General features: G+C 48.4%; 1 protein-coding gene across 4 annotated transcripts in view; it reads left to right on the forward strand.

Annotated features, from left to right (window-relative positions):
* The window catches only part of LOC116947154 (RNA-binding protein Nova-1-like), a 61,033-nt gene extending 38,315 nt beyond the window's left edge, over positions 1-22,718 (forward strand). For all 4 annotated transcript variants that reach the window (XM_032962591.2, XM_032962593.2, XM_032962594.2 and 1 more), the window contains 3 exons: positions 1,705-1,848; positions 14,942-15,108; positions 16,938-22,718. In XM_032962591.2, coding sequence (XP_032818482.1) covers positions 1,705-1,848; positions 14,942-15,108; positions 16,938-17,927 — 1,301 coding nt within the window. In that variant the 3' untranslated portion in view covers positions 17,928-22,718. The remainder of the gene's footprint in view (positions 1-1,704; positions 1,849-14,941; positions 15,109-16,937) is intronic.
* Positions 22,719-26,702: the final 3,984 nt, after the last annotated feature.

Genomic DNA, 26,702 nt, shown 5'->3' on the forward strand with positions numbered 1-26,702 from the left:
CACGTGTTGGGGTGTCACCACGTGTTGGGGTGTCACCACGTGGTGGGGTGTCACCACGTGCTGGGGTGTCACGATGTGTTGGGGTGTCACCACGTGTTGGGGTATGGCCACGTGTTGGGGTGTCACCACGTGGTGGGGTGTCACCACGTGTTGGGGTGTCACCGCGTGTTGGGGTGTCACCACGTGTTGGGGTGTCGCCGCGTGTTGGGGTGTCACCACGTGTTGGGGTGTCACCACGTGTTGGGGTGTCGCCACGTGTTGGGGTGTCACCACGTGTTGGGGTGTCACCACGTGTTGGGGTGTCACCGCGTGTTGGGGTGTCACCACGTGCTGGGGTGTCACGATGTGTTGGGGTGTCACCACGTGTTGGGGTATGGCCACGTGTTGGGGTGTCACCACGTGTTGGGGTGTCACCACGTGTTGGGGTGTCACCACGTGGTGGGGTGTCGCCACGTGTTGGGGTGTCACCACGTGTTGGGGTGTCACCACGTGTTGGGGTGTCGCCACGTGTTGGGGTGTCACCACGTGTTGGGGTGTCACCACGTGTTGGGGTGTCGCCGCGTGTTGGGGTGTCACCACGTGTTGGGGTGTCACCACGTGTTGTGGTGTCGCGATGTGTTGTGGTGTCGCGATGTGTTGGGGTGTCGCCACGTGTTGGGGTGTCGCCATGTGTTGGGGTGTCGCGATGTGTTGGGGTGTCACCACGTGTTGGGGTGTCACCACGTGGTGGGGTGTCGCCGCGTGTTGGGGTGTCACCACGTGTTGGGGTGTCACCACGTGTTGGGGTGTCGCAACGTGGTGGGGTGTCACCATGTGTTGGGGTGTCACCACGTGGTGGGGTGTCACCATGTGTTGGGGTGTCACCACATGTTGGGGTGTCACCACGTGTTGGGGTGTCGCAACGTGTTGGGGTGTCGCCACGTGTTGGGGTGTCACCGCGTGTTGGGGTGTCGCGATGTGTTGGGGTGTCACGACGTGTTGGGGTGTCACGATGTGTTGGGGTGTCACGATGTGTTGGGGTGTCACCACGTGTTGGGGTGTCACCACGTGTTGGGGTGTCGCGATGTGTTGGGGTGTCACCGCGTGTTGGGGTGTCGCCGCTTGTTGGGGTGTCGCCGCGTGTTGGGGTGTCGCGATGTGTTGGGGTGTCGTGATGTGTTGGGGTGTCGCAATGTGTTGGGGTGTCGCCACGTGTTGGGGTGTTACCACGTGTTGGGGTGTCGCCACGTGTTGGGGTGTCACCGCGTGTTGGGGTGTCACCACGTGTTGGGGTGTCGCGATGTGTTGGGGTGTCGCCGCGTGTTGGGGTGTCACCACGTGTTGGGGTGTCACCGCGTGTTGGGGTGTCGCGATGTGTTGGGGTGTCGCCACGTGTTGGGGTGTCGCCGCGTGTTGGGGTGTCACCGCGTGTTGGGGTGTCACCACGTGTTGGGGTGTCGCCGCGTGTTGGGGCGTCACCACGTGTTGGGGTGTCGCGATGCCCGTGTGGAATGCTCAGCGCACGCGGACAGCGAAATTTGATTTGTGGAGAGACGGCGACCACGACCACCGTCAATTCAGCCTTCCGCAATGGATGCGCATCAACAATGTGTCAATCCACCGCCACCTCAAATTAAATCCGCGCGCATAATTGACCCGGCGAGCGTTCGGCTTTTGAGACGCGAGTCGTGATGTTGCTGCATCTGTCTTCTAATCCCCCCGCAGAGGAAGGCCTGTACTTCCTCAAGATTCTCATTCCGAGCTATGCAGCGGGCTCCATCATCGGCAAAGGTGGGCAGACCATCGTGCAGCTGCAGAAGGACAGTGGCGCCACAATCAAACTCTCCAAGTCCAAGGACTTCTACCCCGGTGAGTCTCTCCGACGTCCGACGTTGGCCAGGGGAATTCAATTCGCGCGTTCGCCGCGCGTCGCAGAGATTCGCGGTTCGACTCGGGATGGCCGCCCTGGTTAGAAACGTGCTTTTGAGATCGTTGAGGTTATTTTTGCTGCTATACATTGCCACGTGATAAGCCGCTTTGTTGAGCTATCATTTGTGGCCAGGTCGCTCCTTAAAATAAGTTCATACCTCAGTGGGCCTTTGCCTGGTAGGATGGGGATGGTTTAGTTTTATTTGTATGTGTTTGGATGATTTATTTACCTTTCTCGTACTTTGCACTACTAAAGTGTTTTTGTAGTGTTTGTGGTTGTAACGTTCTGATCCGCCCCTACTGGACATCTGTAAAAAAGAGCTAATCGGATTCCCCCTCCAGTATAAGTAAATATTTTGAAGGGAAAAAAACATAAATTCTGAATGCCGCGGTGCGTGTTAACCGGAAAAAGAAACACGCGCCCCGTCCGCTTCGCGGAGTGCACATTGAAAGACTCCGCCACCGCATTCACAAGACTAGGCCATCACTGTGTGCCAGGGTCATGGTCCAAACGTGTCAAAATTAAAAAAAATGTACACCGCCAAATTACTCGATCGAGAGTATACGCAGCAATCGACGACCCCGAACTGCCAAACTCTTCTGAAAAAGTCACGAGGCTCCGTGAACCTTTCCTGGGTAAACAGGCACAATAATAATGATGATGTAAACGCATATTTGTCTTCGAAAGCATTTCTCAAAACATCCCGGAGGTAATGTGCACCTTGGCCAGCGGCGCTCTCATCAGTGCCTCCACCTCCGATTAGCACTGTTGGCTGCGTACAGTGCAAAAGGGGTTCAACATACACGCAAGTACATACAGATCGTCGGTTTACACCACAGCAACTGCATTTCGGTATCTGAGTGCAACGATATTGGTGACGTCTGGACTGGTGTGGGGACATTATTTTGTCAGGGCACCATGTCAATATTATCATACTCTTTGGTTCTATTGGGTAAAGTCACGTAGGTGAAAATAAAATAACAAAAAATCACGACGTTTCGGCCACAACACAAGCGGCCTTCATCAGGTGAAGGGACGAGACTGTCTGGAGGACAGCGCTGGAGTGGGAGAAGCCACGCTTAGATCACGACCTTTAAGCTGTGTGAGAAGAAAAACACAAAGCGCCTTGACAAAGGAATTAGCATATAATTTAGCATTGAAATGGCTCATTGAAATAGCTAAGTTAAAGTATACACATCCGCAGAGGTACCCCTTGACAAAGGAATTAGCATAGAATTTAGCATTGAGATAGCTGAGTGATTAGCTTGTAACTGGTCACAGAAATAGCTATGTTAAAGTCAGAGCATATACATTCACCGAGGCACCTAGTCACAGAAATAGCTATGTTAAAGTCAGAGCATATACATTCACCGAGGCACCTAGTACTCATCAAACAGGAGAATTTAGCGAAACACAACCACGCTCAGACAGCGGACCTTTAAACTGTGTGCGAGCAAACAAGGTGTTCTGACAAAGAAATTAGCATAAAAATTAGCATTTGAATGGCGGATTTTAGGAAAGAGGTGGTGTACGTGCCGTTTGGCGCGGGGGGGGGGGGGGGGGCGGGGAGTTTACCTATTGATGGTGTGAAAAGGGAATTTATAAGAGCTGCAAAAGTTTGGGGTACCACTACTTGAAAAATATACTGTACCATTGAAATTAGTTTAATGTTTAGTTCGATTTAGAACATCTTTCCAATGGTTGCTTAATTTGAAACCATCCTCTCGGTTGAAATTGTGTCTGTGTTTGTAGATCTGAATTGCTTCATGAACAAATCTCTGATAAAAGCCCGTGGGTTTGCAACGAACCTTGGTATCGGAGAAAATTATATCGTGATCCCCCACAGCGTTGTAACAGTGATCAGCCACGGCAGAAGAATTCGTTTTGCCGTGTTTCAAATCTGATTTGTGCTCGCGAATTCGGTCAGAGACATGTCGCTTTGTCTCACCAATATAGCAATCACCGCAGGTACCACTCAATTTGTAAACCCCGGGGTATTGTAAATCAGGAATGACATCCTTCACGGATGGGATCAGATCACAAATTTTGTGTACTGTATTGAACCGGACCTGGATCTTGTGTTTGTTTAGAATTTTGGAAATATTTTTAGTAACGCCTGCTATATATGGAAGTGTGATGGTTTTGACCGGAGTATCAAGTGGTTGTTTCTGTATGGAGGGAGAGACAGCTTGGTGGATGGTACGGTCAGAGTAACCATTCCTTTTGAGGGCCAGAATCAATATTATCACCCAATTGCCACCGTAGACCAACACCTTGGGCATATACCTCAGTCAGTCGCGGATCTCTCATCAGCACTGTGCAGTAATCCCGTGACCAAGTTCAACACAATGCAGTACCACTACCAGGTATCGGTGCAAAACAATTCATGGAACTCGAACAAATGTACTGGACTGTCCAGGTGAAATTGCGACAGGTGGCAACCCAACACTTGGCGGGGTGTTGGCTGGCAACTGGTACTGTCAGGCACTGGGCCAGTCCTTGCTCCCTTCCTAAACTCAACCATTATTTATTTATTTTATTTTACTGGGTAAGGCCCACTGAGCTGTAGAGCTTTTTCTTCATAAGTGACCTGGCCACAAATGATAGCTCAACGAAGTGGTCCATCATTCGGAAATTTATAACAGCCAATTACTGTACGATAAACGCGTGTTGACTCTAAATGTGGAAGGGAAAACGGAAGACGTGGAGACAAATCCACGCATCCACAGGCAGAGAGAATATGCAGACTCCAAATATACAGCAAGTGTCAGGGTCAGAATCGAACCCACGACCTCCTGCATACCAGGCGAGGGAGTTAACATCTCGCCACCGTGATGCTCATGGTGTGTGGAAGTCATCGACCTCCCCGCTCTATTGCAAACGGACCCACTGTTATTATGACGTGGCAATGAGGCTTGGCAGAAATCAGCTCGTGTGTGTGGACTGCTATATCGCATGATCGTGAGAGTTGGTGGAGGCTTAGGAAAGGCCTTCATCCAGACGTCGATTGACCGTGGCTGATGATCGAGGATTGAAAAGAGATCTGGCAGATATCTGGTGAAACGTTTTGAGCGTCACGCTCTTAAAAAAACAACATGACCATTGATTTTGCGTAGGGCAGAGCACTGTGCTGAAATGGGAACTTTCCCCATTTGCCAAAACAGCTGTGACAAAACAAACTCTTAACGGAATGCATAACACCAAAATAATCATTAGCGTCATCGTGGAGTATATAATTACCAAAATAAGGGCTCATACAATTGTCCCCTTCGTGTATATATATAGCTCTGTCTCTTCATACATTCAAACAAAAAAAATTTCTTTAAAAAAACGATCGGCTTCTTGGGAGTGATACTATCAGCAGCATCAAGTCAGTCCAAGAAAAACTCTGGAGCGGTTTTGACAGGCGTCTCATCAGCAGAGCCAGGCTTGCCTGCATCAATGCTGGTGAACTGCCAGACGGTTACGGGCAAGGACCCCCCTCCTCTTTAAGACACGGATACCGGACAGTCCAGCGGTCCCCAACCTTTTCCAGGGACCGGTTTCGTGGAAGACAATTTTTTCACGGACCGGGGGGGGGGGGGTCATCATCGGGTCTTTCCCCCTTTTCAAAGAAGCTCTCCAGCAACGTTTGTTTTTTACTCATTGCGGCTACTAGGGGTTAGCTTGTGGGCTTACTCACTGTGGTTACTAGGGGTTAGCTTGTGGGCTTACTCATTGTGGCTACTAGGGGTTAGCTTGTGGGCTTACTCATTGTGGCTACTAGGGGTTAGAGTTTGTGGGCTTACTCATTGTGGCTACTAGGGGTTAGCAGCTTGTGGGCTTACTCATTGTGGCTACTAGGGGTTAGCTTGTGGGCTTACTCATTGTGGCTACTAGGGGTTAGAGCTTGTGGGTTTACTCCTTGTGGGCTTACTCATTGTGGCTACTAGGGGTTAGCTTGTGGGCTTACTCATTGTGGCTACTAGGGGTTAGCTTGTGGGCTTACTCATTGTGGCTACTAGGGGTTAGCTTGTGGGCTTACTCATTGTGGCTACTAGGGGTTAGCTTGTGGGCTTACTCATTGTGGCTACTAGGGGTTAGCTTGTGGGCTTACTCATTGTGGCTACTAGGGGTTAGCTTGTGGGCTTACTCACTGTGGCTACTAGGGGTTAGAGCTTGTGGGCTTACTCACTGTGGCTACTAGGGGTTAGAGTTTGTGGGCTTACTCATTGTGGCTACTAGGGGTTAGCAGCTTGTGGGCTTACTCATTGTGGCTACTAGGAGTCAGCTTGTGGGCTTACTCATTGTGGCTACTAGGGGTTAGCTTGTGGGCTTACTCATTGTGGCTACTAGGGGTTAGCTTGTGGGCTTACTCATTGTGGCTACTAGGGGTTAGCTTGTGGGCTTACTCATTGTGGCTACTAGGGGTTAGCTTGTGGGCTTACTCAATGTGGCTACTAGGGGTTAGCTTGTAGGCTTACTCATTGTGGCTACTAGGGGTTAGCTTGTGGGCTTACTCATTGTGGCTACTAGGGGTCAGCTTGTGGGCTTACTCATTGTGGCTACTAGGGGTTAGCTTGTGGGCTTACTCATTGTGGCTACTAGGGGTTAGCTTGTGGGCTTACTCATTGTGGCTACTAGGGGTTAGCTTGTGGGCTTACTCATTGTGGCTACTAGGGGTTAGCTTGTGGGCTTACTCATTGTGACTACTAGGGGGTAGCTTATGGGCTTACTCACTGTGGCTACTAGGGGTTAGCTTGTGGGCTTACTCATTGTGGCTACTAGGGGTTAGAACTTGTGGGCTTACTCATTGTGGCTACTAGGGGTTAGAGCTTGTGGGCTTACTCATTGTGGCTACTAGGGGTTAGAGCTTGTGGGCTTACTCATTGTGGCTACTAGGGGTTAGCTTGTGGGCTTACTCATTGTGGCTACTAGGGGTTAGAGCTTGTGGGTTTACTCCTTGTGGCTACTAGGGGTTAGCTTGTGGGCTTACTCATTGTGGCTACTAGGGGTTAGCTTGTAGGCTTACTCATTGTGGCTACTAGGGGTTAGCTTGTGGGCTTACTCATTGTGGCTACTAGGGGTTAGCTTGTGGGCTAACTCATTGTGGCTACTAGGGGTTAGCTTGTGGGCTTACTCATTGTGGCTACTAGGGGTTAGCTTGTGGGCTTACTCATTGTGGCTACTAGGGGTTAGCTTGTGGGCTTACTCATTGTGGCTACTAGGGGTTAGAGCTTGTGGGCTTACTCATTGTGGCTACTAGGGGTTAGCTTGTGGGCTTACTCATTGTGGCTACTAGGGGTTAGCTTGTGGGCTTACTCATTGTGGCTACTAGGGGTTAGAACTTGTGGGCTTACTCATTGTGGCTACTAGGGGTTAGAGCTTGTGGGCTTACTCATTGTGGCTACTAGGGGTTAGAGCTTGTGGGCTTACTCATTGTGGCTACTAGGGGTTAGCTTGTGGGCTTACTCATTGTGGCTACTAGGGGTTAGAGCTTGTGGGTTTACTCCTTGTGGCTACTAGGGGTTAGCTTGTGGGCTTACTCATTGTGGCTACTAGGGGTTAGCTTGTAGGCTTACTCATTGTGGCTACTAGGGGTTAGCTTGTGGGCTTACTCATTGTGGCTACTAGGGATTAGCTTGTGGGCTAACTCATTGTGGCTACTAGGGGTTAGCTTGTGGGCTTACTCATTGTGGCTACTAGGGGTTAGCTTGTGGGCTTACTCATTGTGGCTACTAGGGGTTAGCTTGTGGGCTTACTCATTGTGGCTACTAGGGGTTAGAGCTTGTGGGCTTACTCATTGTGGCTACTAGGGGTTAGCTTGTGGGCTTACTCATTGTGGCTACTAGGGGTTAGCTTGTGGGCTTACTCATTGTGGCTACTAGGGGTTAGAGCTTGTGGGCTTACTCATTGTGGCTACTAGGGGTTAGCTTGTGGGCTTACTCATTGTGGCTACTAGGGGTTAGAGCTTGTGGGCTTACTCATTGTGGCTACTAGGGGTTAGCTTGTGGGCTTACTCATTGTGGCTACTAGGGGTCAGCTTGTGGGCTTACTCATTGTGGCTACTAGGGGTTAGAGCTTGTGGGCTTACTCATTGTGGCTACTAGGGGTTAGAGCTTGTGGGCTTACTCATTGTGGCTACTAGGGGTTAGCTTGTGGGCTTACTCATTGTGGCTACTAGGGGTTAGCTTGTGGGCTTACTCATTGTGGCTACTAGGGGTTAGCTTGTGGGCTTACCAACACTGTGACTGAGACAAGTGCGCAGTGCGGGAAGGAGGCGCGGAGGGAAGTGGTAAATAATAAAACAATGGGGGCGGGCCACGCACGGACTCACCGCTCTCACCTCCTCCTGCTGCTGTGTGGCCCGGGTTCCTAACAGGCCACGGACCGGTACCGGTCCGCGGCCCGGGGGTTCGGGACCCCTGCCGTACATAATATTGCATACAGTGGCGGACGTGAAAAGCCTGCGGAACCGAATTAATCGGTGGTAAATCAAGGACAATAGCAATGTGTCCTCATGCCGCGTTAGCCATCGCCCGCATCGCATCAGATTGGCGTATTGAGTCACTCCACAAATGGCCACGTTTGAACGGGGGGGGGGGGGGGGGGTCGTGCTCGCCCCCCCCCGCCCCGCCATGGACCTGGCGTGCCGAGCGGCCACGCCGTCTCTCCACGAAGTGGTGTTGCACCCGTGCTATTTTCTGCTCCGCGAATGTCTCCCATCCTTCCCCGTTCAGCTGTTTACCTTGGGGACGGGCTTGAGAGCGAGAGCGAGCGAGCGAGGGCACGGGACGCCTCTCGTAGCGGGACGTCTCTCGCTGCCAAACCGCGGCTGCTCCTCTCCGCCCGCGAGGCCGCCCGCGCGCCTTGTTTGGTAGCGAGTTGCGTTGCCCCGCGCGCGTGGCTCGTCGGCCGCGTGGAAATGTTGTTATTATTTATCCGCGAGGATTCGTGGCATTTAGCCTTTGCATTTAGGGGCCGCTCAAAAATAGCTCTCTGCAGTGGACATAGGGTAGGGGTTTCTTTTTTTAAGTTTGTTTGAACGTGTACATTTGATGCTATTTCTTTTACGTTATTACATCCGAGCGAACATGCAAGGTTGTGCCAACGTTGGGCTAACGTTGGCACGTGGTTGGGAGCGTTGGACCAACGTTGGTCTAACGTTGGACCCACGTCACTACTGGCAGAAGAGCCTCCACTAGAAGTAGCTCTACAGAGTCCCTCTCTAGTGGATATTTGGCCTACTCTTCCACACCAGCCAAGCATCTTGTGGTGGCATATCCACACTTTATCCGACTGTAACTGTGGTGTACCCACTTATACTGGACATCTGTGAAGAAGAGCTTCATAGCTCATCGGATTTCTCCTCCTACAGTCTCAATAAAGATTCCGATTCTGATATACCGCGAGCATAGGCCGAGTTTGACTTCTATATTTGGGTGCGGCGGGGTGGAGAAGGAATTCGAATTAGGAATCGTGGGTGCATATAATTAATACAAAATGTAATCTTAATTGCAAACTGAAAAAGAATGGTGTACAGTTTGGTGGGGGGGGGGGCGTTGCCCCCCGTGCCCCCCAAACTGCACCCATGACCACGAGGTGGACAAGAGGTGGGGGGGGGGGGTGAATGTAAGAGGATCAAACTGAACCGGCGACCTCCAATCACGAGTTTACTACTTTCAAAAGAAAACCCCCCCTCCCCACAAAACTTGCAATCGTGCACCCAAGGTGCCCAAGGTGCCCAAGGTGCCCAAGGCAGAGTGCGACCGCTCGCACGCAGCAAACAAGCAGAGCGCTGGAGCGGGATGGGGCCGTGCCACCTCGCCACGCGGAACAGCCGCGGGAGTCTCTGCCCCTCTCTCTGCCCCTCGCTCTGCCCCTCTCTCTGCCCCTCTCTCTGCCCCTCTCTCTGCCCCTCTCTCTGCCCCTCTCTCTGCCCCTCTCTCTGCCTCTCTCTCTGCCCCTCTCTCTGCCTCTCTCTCTGCCCCTCTCTCTGCCCCTCTCTCTGCCCCTCTCTCTGCCCCTCTCTATGCCCCTCTCTCTGCCTCCCTCTCTCTGCCCCTCTCTCTGCCCCTCTCTCTGCCCCTCTTTCTGCCCCTCTCTCTGCCCCTCTCTATGCCCCTCTCTCTGCCTCCCTCTCTCTGCCCCTCTCTCTGCCCCTCTCTCTGCCCCTCTCTCTGCCTCCCTCTCTCTGCCCCTCTCTCTGCCCCTCTCTCTGCCCCTCTCTCTGCCCCTCTCTCTGCCCCTCTCTCTGCCCCTCTCTCTGCCTCTCTCTCTGCCCCTCTCTCTGCCCCTCTCTCTGCCTCTCTCTCTGCCTCCCTCTCTCTGCCCCTCTCTCTGCCCCTCTCTCTGCCTCTCTCTCTGCCTCCCTCGCTCGCTCGCTGGGACGGTGCAGCGGGCAGCCCACGCCAGGCGGAAGAAAAAAAAACGGACCTCGGCTCCGGTTGCGCCGCTGGCAGCTGACTCCCAATTAGTCGTCGGCGTTCCCGCAGAGCCTTTATCCCCCCCCAGCCTGCCCACCCCCATACCCACCCCGGCAAGTTAATTAGCGTAGCGTTTTCTCGAATAACAATCTGACAGATGCTCTCGCAAAAAGATGAGAGCATTTTTTTGGGCCGACCGTGCAGCAGGACGGCGGAGTTGGTTTGGCTTTCTTTCAATGTCCACTTCGCTGGATTAAAACAAAAATGCGTAAGAATCCTCGCGAATACAATGATCCGTATTTGTTTTTGGGCGAGGCCACGTGGTGGTTCCATGCCACAATTCCTGTGGAGGGTTAATGATTTAACATTTTTTGAGCATAAAACGACCACAAGTCCTAACCCCCCCAAAAAACAAATATGAATCACTCGGATTGTTTTTAATCCCTCCCATTGAATTTTGTATTCATCCGTAAAAATTAATTCCTTTCATGCGAGTGGTAGAGTGCGGATAAAACACAAATAGGGATGAGTCTGCTGCCACTTCTGCATCGCTGCTCTTCTCATACTCGCACGAAGATGCGGACAATGGGAAGACGCCGGGACAAACTTCCTAGCATCTGGCTTCCGTGAAGCCCGTTGGACAAGCGCAGCGGACACGGATTGATGATTTTGCAAAGTAATTTCTGGGTTAGTAGTCACAGCAACGAGTTCTAGGTGACTGCCATGCACAGTAGCAGCTGACCATGATGATTAACATCAATCTGAAGACAATGATTTTGCCATCCATAGTAAGAGCTGATTATGATGATTAACATCAATCTGAAGACAATGATTTTGCCATCCATAGTAAGAGCTGATTATGATGATTAACATCATTCTGAAGACAATGATTTTGCCATCCATAGTAAGAGCTGATTATGACGATTAACATCATTCTGAAGACACTGATTTTGATTCTGAAGATGACGATGGATGCTACTGATGCTACCCCAGGAGATCATTGCCGCCTTGTGTGCTGTGTGCAGCCACCCACAAAGAAGATGCTGACCTAAATTTTGATTGAAAGCTTTCGTGACTGCAGGAATTCATATTCTTGGTTCTTTCGGTAAAGTCACGTAGAAGGGAAACAATATTATTTTATTGTTTCCCTTCTACGTGACTTTACCGAAAGAACCAAAAATATAAGATGCTGACCGTGATGATCATATGCCCAGCCCGGCTGGGCCAGCCGTGCTGCTGCGGCGACTGCGTTTGTTTTATGGCTGTAGGAAATGTCTTATTTGTGCCTTTGGTCTTCGGCGCATTTCTCCGTGCCATAATCACAGTGGTCGCTCCGATACGCACCTTTGGCCGACACAGTGCTGCTTCTGCTAGTGATGCAACTACTTCACGTTGCTTTGATGTGTCACCTGTGACTATGAAATGCCCATGCCAAATGTCACGGTCGAAGTCTCCTCTCCCACTCCTCCAAGCGTGCAGGGGACTTCGCAAGCCTTAAGACAAACCCACACAGATACGCAGACTTCACGCAGAAAACATACACACTTGCAAGATACCCCCTATAGCCTTAACAGACTGTTGGGGCAAGTGCTGTTAGCGAGAAGCGCCTGTAAAGGCCGGCACAGCATACGGGGGGATGGGTGGGTGGCAACCACGCCCGGCCGCCTTTGTCTCCCTGGTGGCGATGTTTACTACACACTGCACCAGATACTCATTTTAGCCCGAGTCGACCTAGGAGAGGCCCCGGAACGGTTCAGATAATCGACACTGACAGACTGCATGCATGCACAAATTTAATACAGACACGTGGACGGACAGGTTATAATATATTATTGTATGTTTACAATATAATATTGTATATTTACCGTACGAGTGAGAAAACTCAAGATTAGAGTATTTGGCTGCTATACACTTCCACGTGATAAGCCACTTCATTAGGCTATCATTTGGGGTCAGGCCGCTTCAGCGGGCCTTACCTGGTTAAATAGATAGAGGGAAGACTGGCGTGGCAGACTCTGCTACACGAGATGGTCTTGAACCTCCGATTGGCACGCTTGGTGGCCACGTATGGTACGAAAGAAGTTCAACACAGAGTACACTCACACGTACAAACAGCAGCTCCGCGGACGTACACGGTGCCAACAGAGGGCCACTTGCGGCCTCCTCGGCCACAAAGTCAGCAAACACCACCAATACCAATCCCCGCCATTCACTACTAAGTGACGGTGACGTCACCACGGCGCTTGTGCCAGGCCAGGTGCACTTTGAGGCTCTCACGTGAAGTGTCTAAGGCTCGCTGACAGGAGGTTTTTGGACAGGCCCAGCAGATACCATGGGTTGGCTGACTGGTAGATGCACCACACCAGCTTGTACCCCTTACTGTACCAACTCGCTTCATTTTAGCTACCCCGGCGCTCCGTTCGTTGTTGTGAGTGTCGCTCCTCTGCCCTCCTTGTTGCTGGAGGGCGACTGCCTCCAACTGCCCAGTAGCAGCGTTCTTCACGAGCCTCCTCTAGCCACGACCACCACCACCGTCGTTGCACGACTGTCCCTTTCAAGTCATCACAGGGAAACGTTCAAATCATTAAAATGTTCTCAAAGAAATTGTTTTTGCAAAGCTGAAAAACCCATCGCCCTCCGCTGAAGGGTGCCGTCGATATATCCACCGTGTAGTGCATTTAATAATTTGTATATTTACTTTGACGCTCCTCTTCTCTGAATCTGTCTCACCGGGGACTCTAAATACGCACGTGGGGTTGGATTTGCATTACGATTGGACGGCCCCACCCCCCTTCCCTCTGTCCCTGGCTACCCAATCCCCCCCCCCCCGCACGAGGAGGAGGAGGAGCCGGGGGCACCGCGCACGAGTGGCTAGCAGTGGTTTCGTGAGGTTTCCCGACGGTGGCGTGCCCTATGGTCGCCCACCCACCCTTCCCACCGTGTTAACGACATCGCGGAGTGGCGCTGTGTTTATTGAAGCTGTGCAGTGTCCGGCAAGAGAGCGTAACGCAACAATACTGGTATACCAGATTTCGGCGCAAATCAAATCCTGCCATCCAAAATGAAATTCCCAGATTACCAAAGACCGCAGACCTGCCATTCCAAGATATATAACACTTACTTTGGAACCACCTAAGAGAGTATTCTATTTAAACTACATTGTAAATAATAATGTAATAAGAGTTCCACACAATACCGGTACCCGACCTCGGTATATCCACTGGTGGAGCCAGTGGGGGGTGGGGGGGTGGTGGCACGTGCCCCCCCAATGATCCGATCTAAATCCCTAATTTACATCGGATCATTGGGGTTTATTAGTAATAAATCAGCATTTTGCGACCCCCACTGCCACTGTGTAGCATATTATTATGTGCCAGGGACTCTATGAGATGATAGGACAATAGTCTGAGTCCATAATAGGCAATAAGTAACGACAAAGCAGTTATCAGTGACTCACAGAATTGTGCGCAGTTGCGTATACAGAGTCCACGACTTCCCTGAAGGCATCAACACCTTCAGCGAGCGCTATGCCGATCACACAACGCGGTTTGAAATCGACCCTCGATCGATGGCTGCGCCATCGCCGCACATGCATCGAATAAAAAGCAAGGGACAAGTCCTTACTTACTAACAACTCCTTACTTACTAACAACTCCTTACTCACTAACAACTCCTTACTTACTAACAACTCCTATCATATTTCATTGCTGGAGGTGTTGCCCCCCTAACTGAAAATCCTGGCTGCTCCGCCATGGGGTATATATCAATTCCTTCCGCACTGAAAGCGGATGCCAATTCCCAGACTGCCCGTGGTCAAACTCAGATAGGCGGCATCGCTCTAGGTGTGGGACTAGCGGTGGCACGCACCACGGCTTGCTGCTGAGCTCGCTACAGGAACAGCACCGACTGATCGATACCCCCCTTCGCGAGACACCTCTCAGAACTCTCCCGTCCCCCACACAGTCTCTCGCCAAAATTCCACGATCATCATTCTCTTCCTCTTCTGCTGCTGCCTGGAGTACATCTTTTACTCTCCGCGAAAAGGCCTCTCTCTTCATCCCTTCCTCGCCGTAACTTAAAAAAAGGTAACTGTCGATTATAATTAAATAATAATCGTCATCATCATCATCACGATCTATGGGCAGATATCCCGTAGGTGTCCACCGCAAATTCCATCCTTTGTTTCCACTTCCCTCTCTATCTTGCAGTGCCGATACTCAAGTGGTGGCCGCGTCTTTCTGGCACCGAATCTCTTTTTGATGTCATCGTCGTCAAGCCATTTCTCTCTGTTAAGAAGTTTACTCTCTTTCAGATTCCTTCCATTTCCCCCCGAACAACAACAACAAACAAGAACAATGCTTTTCAATAATAGCTCGTTAATTTGTCGGCCTTAATGCAGCGGTGGGCTGGTGGGCCGCGTATTTTTGGTGGTGGCCGGAGAGGGGTGAAGGGTGAGGTGGTTGGGCCCGTCCCCTGTAACCATCCGCTTGGAACAGCAGCTTCTCACTGGGTATCCACGTTTTTGCTCGCGCGATGCAGTTTTTTGTTTGCTTGCGCCTCGTGAACGCGCGCGCTCTCACGAGGCGCCCATGGCGCGCCGTGCGTGCGTGCGTCTCCCCGTCTGTAGGTACCACGGAGCGAGTGGCGCTCATCCAGGGCGCCCCGGACTCCCTCAACGGGGTGCACTGCTTCATCGCCGACAAGATCCGCGAGATGCCCACCGCCAGCGGCAAGTCGGAGGCCATCAGCGTCCTGCAGCCGCAGACGACCGTCAACCCTGACCGCATGAAGCAGGTTTCTTCCTGACTGCACCGCACCTGGCGCTCAAGCCGCGTTCCCACCGCACGCGGTCGCTCGTCACGAGTCGCGGCCGTAGCTTCGGCGACGTTCGTCATCACGTCGGCCGCGGCCCACTCCGCCGCTTGGGCGAAGGCCTCCTCAAGCCGCCACCGCCGCCTCTCACGATCCGCGCGACGCAACGATCCATCCAGCTCTGTCTCCTGGGTGGACGTCCTCTCGTGGACTCGAACCCATTCCCTTGGCTGTCATCCCGCGATCGTTCTTGGCCATAGTCCATCATCCCTTCTAGCTACGCGTCCCACCCAAGCCAACTTAACTTTTCCGTGCGGTTCGAATGATACCATTAACCTAATCCGTGGGTTCCTTCTTCTGTCTCCCAATTACAATTCCAAGCGCGCGTTTTCTCCACGCTCCCGCGCACCTTTTTATTGTTTCTATATTTGCAGTCATGACTGCGTTTCTGAATACGTCGCAGCAGGTAAAACACACCAACGTGAAGCCCTCTTTTGTGGGAGCATTGCTAAGTTACTTTCCATTGTCAAGCTCAACCTCCCAGAAGCACACTGCTTAACAAGCGACATCATCGCTCGTTAAATACAGCTGGAACAAAGATTCGAAAGGAATGTACATTTTCCGGGACGCTCACGATGGTAACTCTCAGGCAAGATGACGTGACCTGAAAGTTTTAATAATGAGAGGGTTACCCGCCCTTGGATTGACCACTCTATTATCCGCACCGCAGAAACAATCCGGAAACCTTGCCTGTATTGGGTGGCCTCCGAAGATGTGGAAGCTCTGAACGTAATTGCTGTTCAGATTAGGAAACCCTCTTGCAGTCTTGCAGAGCCATGTAAAAAGAAAAAACCTTGATTGAGCCAATCAGGAGGGGGGGGGGAGGTTTCTGTATACATTTTCAAATGCGTTTCTGCGACAGTCTGGAATGCTCTTCCGATGTTTGGAAGCCACTGGAGCTGTGCACTTTAAATCTAGATTTAAAACTAGTTTTCCTTTGAACGCTTATTGTGCTAGGTTTGTTCTTCCCCCACACCGCCGATTGCCGCGGTTTGCTACATATGGCAGGAAAGAAATTCAACATACATACATATGATGATAGGGTTTTCCCCTTTTTTTCTGGCAACAAAACAGGTGTTAAGATGTTAAAACACCAAACTGAAACCTTTTACAAGGAATCATGTCTGCATTAACCACAGAATGCAAACGAAAAATATACTCTGATAATATGTGAATTGTCTTTGAAACTGATTGGTCCACACCAGAGACAGCTTTCTTTCGAGCCTCGTCTTAAACGGTGTTAGACCAGAGGACGCCAAAAGGCGTACACAGCCCAAAGACAATGCCACTATCAGAGTAATGAGAGCTCTGGGTGAGCAGCTACATCATGGGATCTCCTTTGCCGCTACCAAAATATGAGAAGAGGTTTTCCCCTTTTTTTCTGGCAACAAAACAGGTGTTAAAATGTTAAAACACCAAACTGAAACAAACATATGTTTCAATCCTAAATGTCATCCCCGGTTTAATTTTAAGGATGAATTTTACTTCGTGGTTTGTGAATGTTTAATTTGTTTGGCATATTCATATACAAATTGTCCTTGACAGCAGCCCTAAAACAGCCAGATACCAGCCGCATTCGAATGCAAGCTTAAGATCTATGCATCACGATATAAAACTACAAATAAATAAAATGAGCCACTCTTTTGTTTGTGTACGTGACTAATCCTTGCAGTATCCTGTTCACAAAATGCGTTGGCTGTCACAAAGAACAACTGTCGACCCCCCTCTGTTTTTTGTTTCTGTTTTTTCAGGCAAAGATCTTGGTCCCAAACAGCACCGCTGGCCTCATCATCGGTAAAGGGGGCGCAACGGTGAAGGCCATCATGGAGGCATCTGGCTCCTGGGTGCAGCTCTCTCAAAAGCCAGAGGGCATCAACCTCCAGGAACGTGTCATCACGGTCAGCGGTGAGGCCGAGCAAAACCAGAAGGCCATTGAGCTTATCCTGCAGAAAATCCAGGAAGATCCGCAGAGCAGTAGCTGCCTCAATATTTCTTACTGCAACCTGTCGGGTCCCGTCGCCAATTCAAACCCGACGGGGTCACCGTACGCGAATTCGGCGGAGATGCTGCCCGGCTCGGCGATGGCCGCCGGTCTGCTGGGCCAAACCAATCTGGCCACGGTGGCCGCCTTCCCCACCCTCGTGTCGGGCTTCAACGGCAACGACCTGGTGGCCATCTCTTCGGCCCTCAACACACTGGCCAGCTACGGCTACAACCTAAACCCTCTGGGCCTAGGGGTCAGCCCCGCCGGGGCGACCGGCATGCTCGCTGCGGCGGCCTCGAGCTCCAACCCCGCCGCCGCCGCCGCGGCAAACCTGCTGGCCAGCTACGCCAGCGAGGTGGCCGGGGTGGGGCCCGGCTCCGCGCATTTTCCCCTGGGGGGGCTTTCCGCGTCCGCCCTCACCAACGGATATTTCGCGTCATCGCCCCTGACGGCGGGCGCCATTCTCACCGCGGAGAAATCGTCGGAGGCGAACAAGGACATGATCGAGATCGCCGTCCCCGAGAATCTGGTCGGTGCCATCCTCGGCAAAGGCGGAAAGACGCTCGTGGAATACCAAGAACTGACGGGGGCGCGCATCCAGATCTCCAAGAAGGGAGAGTTTATCCCTGGGACGCGTAACCGGAAGGTGACCATCACGGGGACAACCGCCTCGACGCATGCCGCTCAGTATCTCATCACGCAGCGCATCACGTACGAGCAAGGCGTCCGGGCTAGCAACCCGCAGAAAATTGGTTAGGCCCGCCTGCTATTCTTGTGACCAACAAGTTAATGCAACGGTAAAAAAAAAAACCTTGACTGATCCAGTTTGGGGGGGAGGGGGTGGGGGGGGGAGAGGTAGTAGATGGGGGAGGAAGGTTTCTGTTCAAATTAACAGATACTGCTCAATAATTAATTTCATCATCAGTTTCATCTTTGAGATACATTTTACTTCATCGTTTGTGAATGTTTATTTTTGTTTGGCATATTCATATATTTCTGCTGACCTCAAAAGTGTTACTTTTCACAATTTTAATTTTGAAACTGCGTTGATTAAGACTTACTTGGTCGTATCAGCGATTACACTTTATAACCGAAAAAATATATATTTGCCTAAATATGACAAATGTCAAATGCGTGCAGTCGCTGTTGTATTTAGAATTATGTTGTGAGCCAAGTTACTTTAAGCATCAGGATACAATTAGTCCCCATTTCTGTGACAATCACGTGACACACCTGCTCCGTAAAAGCGCTGTAAATACTGGCGGTGATGAAACAAGCCCCCATTTATGGCTGAAGGGCTCACGCCACTGAATGTCAATCAAGTTGAATGTTACATTTGTAGAAATGCGATTTCCTTCCTTTTTATGTTTTGTCATTCCTTGTTTTTAATATTGTGTACAAAATAATTAAATTAATTTGTAAAAAAAAAAGAACAAATTTGATTCTTACTTTAAACTACACATTTATTATCGCAGTTACATGTTTGTATTTCTTTATAAGAAAAAAAGGTTACTTTCTGATTAACGGTGTCTAAATAGCGTTAAACGAGCAATGCATTTCAACTTCAGGAATTATTTAAATTCACGCGACTCCTTAATTGTAATGTTGCAATTATGCTTTACCCTTGGGAAAACCCGAAATGACGGCCACTCTCCGCCACATTCACACCTAGCCACGTGGCCTCACATACCCCAATTCGCACATTCATAGCCTTCTGCTCTGCAATGTATAGAAAATATAAAAAGTTTCACACAAGATTTTATATTTAAAATTAAAAAAAAAAACGCAGGGTCGTGCATTAAATGAGGAAAGCCAAAAAAGTGATCAAATCTCTATGCTTAACCGAGCAATGGGGGCAGTATTCATTTCCATTGGATGGCCGAGCTAGAGCTGTAAATTCCACATTCCCATGGAGGGTTCTCATTTCCTCCAAAGGACAACTGTTGCTGTACAAAAGAGTGGTGCTCAAACATTACCGCATTAATATTAACGCCAAACTAATCCATGGGTCACTCATTTTACTGGTGCATGCAAACATTGCATTCGATGTCTGGTTATATATGTTAGATTAATTATCAAACCACAGTGTACTGGAAACATTCAGGGTACCCATTGTTTTGGCTGGGAATACACCAGAAGCGAGCGTGTAATATAAATTGTGCAGAGTAAGCTCCAACAAATACAATTCGATTTTTAAAGGATAAATGATCGGTGTGAATAATAATCCACGTATGATTTTTCTTTCTCCAAGAGCCCAAAGTCTCCCCAGTTCCGTGGAGTTTAGTTTTTTTGTTAAAAGTGCCGGATAATATACCGTTATCAATCATAAGTCAATTGATGGAAAATCCGACTCTCATTACTCATTCGTCTCCACCAAGCTGCTTCAGCCATGTTAACCTACTCATCACCAGGCTTTTTCTCATGCAAATGTCACATCTATACACACATCATCATCATGTGTCATTTGTCAAACACTGGTGTTTAATGCGACTCATAGATACTTATTGATGTACTTTAAAACCCATAAACGTGGGTAAACTATAATGTGATTTCTCAACCAAAAGTTATTGGTCAGTTTCCGTTGTCATTTTACATGTTTTAACGTGAATGGTTTTACGCTAGCAGTTGTTGGTGGCTATAAACACGGTTTTGTTATCGTAATACAGTATTGTGTATGTAAATGTTCTAGATTACGTGACACGAATCAGGAAATGCTAACTGCAGAACAAAGTATTTATCCTATAGTTAATTGCAGGTGCCAAAATAAAAATGGAAGTGCCCAAGCTTCCGGTCGCCGCAAAAAAAAGAAATGCTCGGCTGCAACGAAGTGCATTATGGGATACGGAAACGATGCACAGCATGTGCAGCGCCAGATACGGTAGCTTTATAAAGTCCGATTACAATGTATGCCGTTACCGGAGCAACCTGTTAAACCAACTTGAGAAGTGCGGATGTAATGTTCCCTATAATGCCTAACGTAAGAACTACTTGTACATAATAAAATGACGGTGACATTTTGATAAGGCATATTAATATTTAACGAATATACTGAGAAATAAATGTATCCTTGTGATGCAGTAAAAACGGCTTCTAGGAGATATTTAAGGCCATCAGCACCAATACTTTTCACTTTCCAGTTCCCCACTACTGGATTACGGGTTGATTGAAGGGCTTAATACATGTGACAAAAAATCATACAGACAAAAAAACGAATTAAATGTCAGCCGCACTGTATTTATATTTGTACATGAACAACACATTACACTGCAAAATAAGAGTTTATCTTCGAAGACCATCAGGCACAGTTTAATGCTCATTTTGCACACACACACTTCTTATGAGCACATTAATTGTTCAGACAATAAGTTTTGCACAATTACAGAAAATTTACGAAAATGCACCGAGGTGCCTAAAACAGTATTGTTGTTCTTGTCGAACCTAGAACCACTAAAACTGCCATGATGAGGTCTTGCCGTGGCTCTTGGGGGCTTACACTGAATCCAAACACTAAGCAATGATCACCTAAAGTCTGAGCTTCAATCTGGGCCACCAGCCATAATTAAAACTGGGTTCTCAAACGTACATTTGGACAAGGCTTAATTCGCTGTTTTCCAGCATTGAAGGCTTAAAATCATTTTTGTTTGGCAGGCAACAATTATCACTTCAACAGGGCATGTGTGAAAGGGCAATGCCCCAATTGAAGGGACATGATTAGTAGTTATGTGATGCCCCCCACCCTTCCAGAGGCTGTTCTCTAACACAGTGACGCACTGCTTTTTACTCGAGTTCTGAATGGAACAATGTTCATGCCGTAACATATCACCGATGGCACAGCTGATCATCGCACGATATGAATATAATCCAGGCTTAAGACACAAAAACGTGCACCATCCACATGTATGATAAAAGCCTGACCTTGTAATGGTTATTAATTGCATTTTAAAAGCTTGCCCTGCTTGGGCAAGAAGGGCTTATTAACAAAGGGGAGTTATAACAATGGGCAAAGTCAGAACAATGACATCATGCACTACAGGTGTGCAAGGACCTGGAAACTCCTATCTCGTGCACATTACTCCGGCCTCTCGTGCCTCATCAGAAATTACTCGGAAACCTCCTTTGGCCTTCATCGTGGAAATATCTCTGCCTCTCTTTGCAGGTGCCCAGAGCAGGCATTCATAGCCTCGCTCCCTTATGCCATCAATCACCTGCGCGGCATGGTCTCTTCGACAAAACGAATCAGGATGCCATTCTTCTCGCGAGCGAAAAATCGCTTGGAGATTTCATAAGGGGTGCCGCGTTTTTAAATTGAATACAAAAAAAACAATGCTGCTTATCAAGAGAACACCAATTTTTGTTTTATCACCATCGACCATTTCTGAAACTTTCTTCACATACTCCTGCCCATCACCACAGAATAAATGAAAAACACTGAATAAACTTAAACTATTCACGTATTCATTCGTGTTCGAGCTGCACAGGACGAGGACTTAATGAGGCATAGTTATTGCCTTGATTCAACTTAACAAAGTTGTGGCTCTTCTCTGGTTAAAAAATAATAATGCCACACAAGCCACCAACCAGCTAGACAAATCACAATGCATTTTGATTTCACTGTCACAGAAATTGTCGGTTACATAATTACAGTTCTTAAATAATAATAAAAACTTAGATTTTTATACCACATGTAAAAAGCCCTTTGTTGCAAAACTCAAGATGTGCCAAACTGCGATGTGCCAATGAATATTGTGAGTGTTTCCATGATATGTAACACATATTTGGCTGCCATTTAATTAGCCATTGCATATTTGAAAAAAATTATTGGGTTAATCCAATGACAGTATCGTATGCATGCTTACTTTTTTCTGCTCCTGCATCCTTCACGTGCGTGGGATTTTTTTTATTCTTTTGATCACTGCCAACCCAACTGAAGGCACATTAAGTTCCACTGTATGCATGCTAACGTGATGTACGTAGCGCTGTAGTTTATGTCAGTCGACGGGGGGCAACAACAACAACACAAAACCACTGAGCGCGCACAACCCGTTAAAACGCCAAGGTTACTTTCCGGTGGCACAACGTGGCCGTGGCCACAAAAGGCCACCGTGGTGCACAGCCGCTCGTTCTCTCGATCCGTGAACTCTGCGCTGACCCTGCACAAAGATTCATTTCAGGAGGCGCCGTGCGTACGCTTTCGCATCGGCGTTGCCGAGGGCATTTCAAGCCGTCCCAGCCCAGGGCTATGTCCCCCCCCCCACTTCCGCAAACCACCTAACGCGCAGTCCATGCTGGCACCGCAGAGGGCATTGCTTCTCTCGTCCAACGATTGTGCCACTTAGGTCAACGGTAGCGCCTGGAGAGGATTGACAACAAAAATGCGTGTGTGTGTTATGTACGTTTAATTTCACTGTTAATTCTTGATGTTATTGTTATTTGGCCACGCAAATGTAATTTGTTTCTGGGAATGATCAGTGTTAACAAAAAAAAGAAATACATGACAAACGTGTGAAGTCATTTTACTGTTATAAATGTGCTTTAATCATCACCTGCATTCAGTGTCTTCCGTCTCATTATTTCCCTGCATGTCACGACGTCCCATTTAACACATTGCTCACATCACCACCATGGAAGGCGAAACTAATCGCAGCAGCCAGCAGCAGCTACAGGTTGCATCCTGGAAAACAAAAAATCCGCGTTTAATAGTTGCCAATGAACACGCGATGGGATGTATTTTTCTGCAGGCTTGGTGCACATTGAAAGCTTTTCGTAAGAGGGGAAGATCACGCACACACACTTGGAGAAAAGGTGACCTGACAGTCGTTTAAATGCTGCTACAGCGCGGCCATCACAGTACCCGTTACATGACAACGGAGAGGGAATATTTTTTTATTTAAAAACAAACAACCGCATCGCGTAGCCGGCAAAAAAAACGCCCCGCTGATTTGTTTACATCGAAAATGGGACCGATACGAGCGTAGAAATATATATTTTTAAAGATATATATTTTTTGTGAGATTACAAATGGGCACAATTCAGTGTTTGGCTCTGAAGTGTAACGTCACACTGCCTCAAAGCGTTGTCAAATTGCCCGTCGTGTGTCTCGAACTTCTGGCCCGTGACCTCGCCGAGACCGCAGGAGCGGTTCGGTTCACGTTACATTGAATTTTTATTTAAAGCTTTCGTGACTGCAGGGATTCATATTCTTGGTTCTTTTGGTAAAGTCACGTAGAAGGGAAACAATAAAATAGTAAAAATATGAAACAATAAAATTCTCACGACGTTTCGACTGCAACACAAGCAATCATCATCAGGTGTGAAAACCACAGCAAGAAAATTTGAAAAAGTGGCGTTTTTTAACGTTGGCACCACGGAGAGCGATTTGGCAGTTTGTTAAGATGGGGAGACGAAAATAATGGATGCGGTCTGATAGACCACCTTAAGCGTGAACAATCAATTAAAACCCGAAATGGTTTATCAAATCCTTCCAATGATTGCTAAGCCAGAAACCATCTTCTCGGTTGAAATTGTCTCTGTGTTTGTATATGTGGATAGCCTCATGAACGAATCTCTCATGGTAGCCAGATGGCTTGCAGAGAACCTCTGTCTTGGAGAAGTCAATGTCATGTGAGCCTACTGAATTATAACAGTGATCTGCCATGGCCGAGGAGTTGGTCCTACCCTGTTTTAGGTCTGCTTTGTGTTCACGGATGCGGTCTGAGACATGTCGTTTGGTTTCTCCAATGTAACTACTCCCACAGAGGCAACTTAGTTTGTAGACACCAGGGTACTGTATGTCTGGAATCACATCTTTTACAGACGGAACCAGATCACGGATTTTATGTAATGTGTTGAATCGGACCTGGATCTTGTGTTTATTCAAGATTTTGGAGATCTTTTTTGTGATCCCCGCAATGTAGGGTAAAGTGATGGTTTTGAATGGCTCCTCAAGAGGGTCCTTCTTCATGGTTGGAGTGATAGCTTTGCGGATTGTGTAGTCGGAGTAACCATTAGCCTTAAGAGCTTGGTGTATGTGCTTGAGTTCACTGGCTATGTGTTCCTGGTCGGATATGCATTGGGCTCTCTGGTGCAGAATCTTGATGAGGGAATTCTTCTGCGATGGATGGTGGTGGGAATCCGGTTTCAGGTAAGCATCCGTATGGGTAGCTTTCCTGTAGACAGAGTGGCTCATTGAACCATCAGGTCTCTTTTTTATTAGGAAATACAAAAAGGTAGCTTGCCATCTTTTTATCTGCAGCGATGTGACCCAGGCCCTTGAGAGCCACGTCTACTTGGGCAATGATATCATAAACTGGTATTTGTTTAGGTGTGACTGCAAAGTTTAGCCCTTTAGCTAAAACGGATTTCAGACCATCGGAAATAGAACTGTTACTGTGATTAATTACGACTTTGTTAACGTCTAGCTTTTTGGTGTGTGGGTCCGGTCTTTTGTTGGAGAGGAGGTTAAATTGGAAATCAGGTTGTCCTTACATTTGGTCGACATAGTGGCAGCTGAAGAGGCAGTCATATTGTCTACATGTTCCCAATCCGATGGGGACATTGTTGCCGTCAATGATAAGTGTGACACCATCGCAATCATTGAAGACTTAATAAACTAAAATCTGATTCTGAAGACGCAAAAAACCCAACCCACATGCAATGTAGCCATTGCCGCCAATCTCAAACAATGTAAGCATTCTAAATATTTAATATGACGAACGATCAACACCCAAAACGCATATTTTTGAAGAGAATAGATGCTTTTTTATTGTTAGCGACTTTGTCGGAGTGACATCATCTTAAATAAATGAGTCCACCTTAACAAACAAGGCCTAAGGCCTAACCATGTGCCCGCTTAACTAGGCCCTAGCACACATTTGTGTAACCAAAATGCTTAACAAATACATTACGCCGCAAATATCAATAAAACAAATGTTGTGTTCCACAAAGTCGTCACGCACCTGCAATGTGATAAAGCTCGGTCATACCGTGCTTCACTCCCAAAATTGTGAATAAAACATCCGTTAAAAAATATATAAACCAAGTGATGAAAAATAACCACTCATTTAACTTGAATAAATGCAACGTTATCGACATATTCTGGTTAATTATGCATTACAAATAGGGATTACTCAGATTTAATGTGTAAAATAAAAATTCACAGTGCACGTGACTCACCTCCAACATGCACTATGTGGTTCTTGAGCCGAACGCGCCTCCTCACCGACTGCCAATTGGAAGAGGCAAAGCCAAATACGTGGATGTTTGTTGGGTGGATGTCGCGGTAACACGACACAAATAGCAGGGGGGGGGGGGGTGGTGGAGCATTACGAACCGTGAACCAAACCCGAGTTCTTCAATTTGCTTTCCAGTTTGCGGATTTGGCGATTTGCGGATAGTTGATTGCGGCTATTTTGAGTTCGTAAATTGTAGATTTGCCGATTGCGACTATTTTGATTGCGGCTATTTTGAGTTCGTAAATTGTGGATTTGCCAATTGCAGCTATTTTGATGGCAGCTATTTTGAGTTCGTAAATTGTGGATTTGCCGATTGCGACTATTTTGATTGTGGCTATTTTGAGTTCGTAAATTGTGGATTTGCCAATTGCAGCTATTTTGATGGCAGCTATTTTGAGTTAGTAAATTGTGGATTTGCCGATTGCAGCTAGTTTGATTGCGCTATTTTGAGTTAGTAAATTGCGGATTTGCCAATTCTGGCTAGTTTCAAGGCGACGGGCAAGGGTTTGCCGTAGTTTAGAAATGAGGCCAGCGTTTCAGTTCAGAAGTCCTTCCAACCTTTGTTCCACTGTTTAGTCCAGACCCCCTCGCCTGACAGCCGACAACTGAAAGCAGGTGGCCCCCATGGGTCCTGGATGTCTTTGAAGCCTGAAACGAAAAGAGCCATATCTCTCGGTGGCTGATAGGAGCCAGTAGCGTCGCCTGCGAAAGTCAAGCGGTAACTTGAGTACTACCTCGGCGAGGCTCGCCGCGTGTCTCAAATCTAATATCATTTTATATTTATATAGGGCGCCTTCACTCAAGGCGCTTTACATAGCGAAAAATAATGGCGACACAGTCGAATTGACTTAGATGGCAAGGGCGTGCAGACCGCAATAGAGGGAACTTAGGGATCAGAATGAAAGGGTTCATGGGAAGAAGAGGAAGTAGTGGAGGTGCAAGGGAAGAGAACTGAGTGGGCAATAGAGGAGAAGTAAAAGGGTCGCGTCTCAGCTGACGCGAAAACATGACTGCCTTGTCAAACTATACTACGTCTCTCACCAGCCCCTGTGACACCACAGACACGGGTGGTGGTGGTTGTGGTGTCACAGCGTGGCCAGCTGGCTGTCCAAGAGAGCCAGACATCCTTCCTCAACAGCCAGTATGTCTCAGCAGTCACAAAGGTGAAGATGGTTCGCCGGTCAAACATTGAGACAAACTGCAAACTCCAGAATAGCTGTCAACCCGTACGGTTTACCTGTATTCTTGTACAGGGAAAATAAGTTTTCACAGCGTAAAGCCGTTTCAATACGGGGATTTGT

The sequence above is a fragment of the Petromyzon marinus genome, chromosome 29 (assembly GCF_048934315.1).
Source record: "Petromyzon marinus isolate PM22_M1 ecotype Great Lakes invasive population chromosome 29, UKy_Petmar_22M1.pri1.0, whole genome shotgun sequence".
Classification (NCBI taxonomy): Eukaryota; Metazoa; Chordata; class Hyperoartia; order Petromyzontiformes; family Petromyzontidae; genus Petromyzon; species Petromyzon marinus.